The 4,471-nt window shown below is 45.2% G+C and overlaps 1 protein-coding gene and 1 pseudogene across 1 annotated transcript; one reads left to right on the forward strand and one right to left on the reverse strand.

The window, feature by feature from the left end:
* Window positions 1-236: 236 nt before the first annotated feature.
* LOC129638901 (40S ribosomal protein S26-like) lies at window positions 237-606 on the reverse strand (annotated as a pseudogene).
* Window positions 607-2,109: 1,503 nt separating this feature from the next.
* Window positions 2,110-3,614, forward strand: LOC129640081 (alpha-1,3-mannosyl-glycoprotein 4-beta-N-acetylglucosaminyltransferase B-like). The gene is given in 2 exon segments (XM_055565328.1): window positions 2,110-2,374; window positions 2,377-3,614. Coding segments are annotated over 2 exon segments (1,503 nt in total).
* Window positions 3,615-4,471: the final 857 nt, after the last annotated feature.

The following is a 4,471-nucleotide window of genomic DNA, read 5'->3' on the forward strand; positions in this document are numbered from 1 at the left end:
ATTCTCCAGGCAAGAACACTGGAGTGGGTTGCCATTTCCTTCTCCAGTGTAGGAAAGTGAAAAGTGAAAGTGAAGTCGCTCAGTCGTGTCTGACTCTTAGCGACCCCATGGACTGCAGCCCACCAGGCTCCTCCATCCATGGGATTTTCTTTTTTTTTTTTTTTTAAAGTATAATTTCCATTTTATTGTCTTTTCAGAGAAACCAATATTTCTTCAGTCTTTAAGGACGTGGATCCTTACATGGGCTTTGGTGGAGGAGTGGGGCAGCACCCGCAGGTCTAAATCGGGGTGGAGATGTTCGGTCCTTACGGGCTTCCCGAGAGCCATTCCTGACTACCTTGCTGTGAATGGCACAACTCACACAGTAATGTAGTTTCACATACAGCTTGGGAAGTACATAGGGATCAAAAACACTCGCTTCAGAAATGTCCCTGACGGCTGCGGCCTCTACGATGTTCCGTATGACGAACTTCTTAATGGCCTTATCCTTGGGCACACATCGGGCACAGTTGGTGCAGAGAATAGGCTGCACATGGCAGCGGCCCTTTTTGGCACGACCGTTGTTTCTTCTTTTCTTGGTCATCTTGGAAGCGCTGAGGCGAGAGAGGTCATCCATGGGATTTTCCAGGCAAGAGTACTGGAGTGGGGTGCCATCACCTTCTCCGTTTCAATACATTAGGCAAATGCTAATAACTATTAAAGGGGAAACTGAGAGTAATACAATAATTATGCGGGACTTTAATATCCCACTCACACCAATAAATATGTCTCCCAGTCAGAAAATTAAGAAAGAAACACAAGCTTTAAAAGATACGTTAGACATAATTGATATCCACAGGGCATTTTATCCCAAAACAATGGATTTTATCTTCTTCTGAAGTGCACATGGAATGGTCTCCAGGAAATATCACATTCTGGGCCACAAAACTAACCTTGGTAAATTAAAAAAAAAAAAAACTGAAATCATTTCAAGCATCATTTCTGATCACAATGCTGTAAGATTAGATATCAACTGTAGGAAAAAAAAAAACTATAAAAAAACACAAACATATGAGGTTAAACAACATGCTTCTTAATAACCAGAAGATCACTGAAGATATCAAAAAGGAAATCAAAATATGCTTAGAAACTACTCATAATGCAAACATGAAAACCCAAAATCTATGGGATTCAGTAAAAAGAGAGCTAAAGGGTAGTTCACAGCAATACAAGACTGCCACAAGAAAAAATAGAAACATCAAATAAACAACATAAACTTGCATCTAAATAAACCAGGAAAGGAACAGAAACAAACAAACAAACAAACAAAATCCAAAAGTTAGGAGAAGGAAATAAATCATAAAAGTCACAACAGAAATAAATAAAAATGAAAGAAGACTACAGCAAAAATCCTAAAAACTCAAAGTTGGTTCTTTGAGAAGATAAAATAAACAGGCGGTTAGCAAGACTCAAGAAAAAAGAAGGAAGACTCAAATCAATAAAAATGGAAATGAAAATGGAGAAATTATAATAGACAACACAGAAATACAAACGATCTTAAGAGACTACAAAGGTCAACAACATGCCCCCAATATGGAAAACTTTGAAGAAATGGAGAAATTCTTAGAAAATTATAACCTTCCAATACTTAACCCGGAAGAAATAGAAAATATGAACAGACCAGTCACTAGGACAGAAATTGAAACTATATTAAAAAAATCTTCCAACAAACAAAAGTCCAGGACCAGATGGTTTCACAATTGAATTCTACCAAAAATTTAGTGAAGAGCTTAGAAAAGCATACCAAAAAAAGATATCCTTTAAATCATAGGGGACTCGAATGCAAAAGTAGGAAGTCAAGAGGTATCTGGAGTAACAGGCAAGTTTGGCTTTGGAGCACTAAATGAAGCAGGGTAAATACTGACAGAGTTTTGCCAAGAAAAACACTGGTCATAGAAACATACTCTTCAAACAATACAAGAGAAGACTTTACAGAACACATTACCAGATGGTTGACACCAAAATCAGATTGATTATATTCTTTGCAGCCTCCGGTCCCGGCGCTCCAGCCCCGGCCCCCCCGGGCCATGCAGCCTCGGCCCCGCCGGCGCCCACCGCGTACCTGAGGAGATGAGGCAACGCAATGGCGCCTTCCTGACGCTGCTGCTCTTCTGCCTGTGCGCCTTCTTCTCGCTCTCCTGGTACGCGGCGCTCAGAGGCCAGAAAGGTGATGTGGTGGACGTCTACCAGCGGGAGTTCCTGGCCCTGCATGACCGCTTGCATGCAGCCGAGCAGGAGAGCCTCAAGCGCTCCAAGGAGCTCAACCTGGTGCTGGATGAGATCAAGAGGGCCATGTCCGAGAGACAGGCGCTGCGAGATGGAGACAGCATCGCACCTGGGGCCGCCTACCTGAGGATCTGCGCCTGAAGCCGTGGAACGTCTCGCACAAGCACGTGCTGCACCTTCCCACTGTCTTCCACCACCTGCCACACCTGCTGGCCAAGGAAAGCAGCCTGCAGCTGGCCGTGCGCGTGGGCCAGGGCCGCACCGGAGTGTCGGTGGTGATGGGCATCCCCAGCGTGCGGCGTGAGGTGCACTCCTACCTGACTGACACGCTGCACTCACTCATCTTGGAGCTGAGCCCGCAGGAGAAGGAGGACTCGGTCATCGTGGTGCTGATTGCAGAGACTGACCCACAGTATACCTCGCTGGTGACAGAGAATATCAAGGCCTTGTTCCCTACGGAGATCCATTCTGGGCTCCTGGAAGTCATCTCCCCTTCCCCCCACTTCTACCCTGACTTCTCCCGCCTCCGAGAGTCCTTTGGGGACCCCAAGGAGAGAGTCAGGTGGAGGACCAAACAGAACCTTGATTACTGCTTCCTCATGATGTATGCACAGTCCAAAGGCATCTACTACGTGCAGCTGGAAGATGACATCATAGCCAAGCCCAACTACCTGAGCACCATGAAGAACTTTGCACTCCAGCAGCCCTCGGAAGACTGGATGATCCTGGAGTTCTCCCAGCTGGGTTTCATTGGGAAGATGTTCAAGTCGCTGGACCTGAGCGTCATTGTGGAGTTCATCCTTATGTTCTACCGGGACAAGCCCATTGACTGGCTCCTGGACCACATTCTTTGGGTGAAGGTCTGCAACCCTGAGAAGGATGAGAAGCACTGTGACCGGCAGAAGGCCAACCTGCGGATCCGCTTCAAGCCCTCCCTCTTCCAGCACGTGGGCACTCACTCCTCACTGGCGGGCAAGATCCAGAAACTGAAGGACAAGGACTTTGGGAAGCATGCGCTGCGGATGGAGCACGTGAACCCACCTGCAGAGGTGAGCACGAGCCTCAAGACGTACCAGCACTTCACCCTGGAGAAGGCCTACCTGCACGAGGATTTCTTCTGGGCCTTCACACCCTCTGCAGGGGACTTCATCCGCTTCTGCTTCTTCCAGCCGCTGCAACTGGAGCGGTTCTTCTTCCGTAGTGGCAACATCGAGCACCCAGAGGACAAGCTGTTCAACACGTCTGTGGAGGTGTTGCCCTTTGATAACCCCCAGTCAGACAAGGAGGCCCTGCAGGAGGGCCATTTGGTCACTCTGCAGTACCCTCTGAGCCCTTGCTCTATACAGTAAAAACAAGACCAGGAGCTGACAGTGGCTCAGATCATGAACTCCTTATTGCAAAATTCAGAATTAAATTGAAAAAAGTAGGGAAAACCACTATGCCATTCAGACATGACCTAAATCAAACCCCTTGTGAATATACAGTGGGAGGGACAAATAGATTGAAGGTATCAGATCTGATAGACAGAGTACCTGAATAACTATGGATGAAGGTTCATGACATTGTATAGGAGGTGGTAATCAAAACCATCCCCAAGAAAAGGAAATGAAAAAAGCAAAATGGCTGTCTGAGGAGGCCTTATAAATAGCTGAGTAAAGAAGAGAAGCAAAACACAAAGGAGAAAAGGAAAGGTACGCCCATCTGAATGCAGAGTTACAAAGAATAGCAAGGAGAGATAAGAATGCTTTCCTATGTGAATAATGCAAGATATAGATGAAAACAATAGAATGGGAAAGACTAAAGATCTCTTCAACAAAATTACAGATGCCAGGGAATATTTAATGTAAATATGGGTGCAAAAAAAAAAAAGCAGAAATGGTATGGACCTAAAAAAAGCAGAAAATATTAAGAAGAGGTGGCAAGAATACACAAAAGAACTATATAAAAAAAAAAAAGATCTTCATGACCCCGATAATCACAATGTTGTGATCACTCAGCTAGAGCCAGACATCTTGGACTGCAAAGGCAAGTGGGGCTTAAGAAGCATCACTATGAAAAAAACTAGTGGAGGTGATGGAATTTCTACTGAGCTATTTCAAATCCTAAAAGATGATGCTGTCAAAATTCTGCACTCAATATGCCAGCAAACAAGGGTGCCCACTCTCACCATTCTTATTCAGTATAATTTTAGAAGTCCTACCCACAG

This window comes from Bubalus kerabau, chromosome X (genome assembly GCF_029407905.1).
Source record: "Bubalus kerabau isolate K-KA32 ecotype Philippines breed swamp buffalo chromosome X, PCC_UOA_SB_1v2, whole genome shotgun sequence".
Taxonomy (NCBI): Eukaryota; Metazoa; Chordata; class Mammalia; order Artiodactyla; family Bovidae; genus Bubalus; species Bubalus kerabau.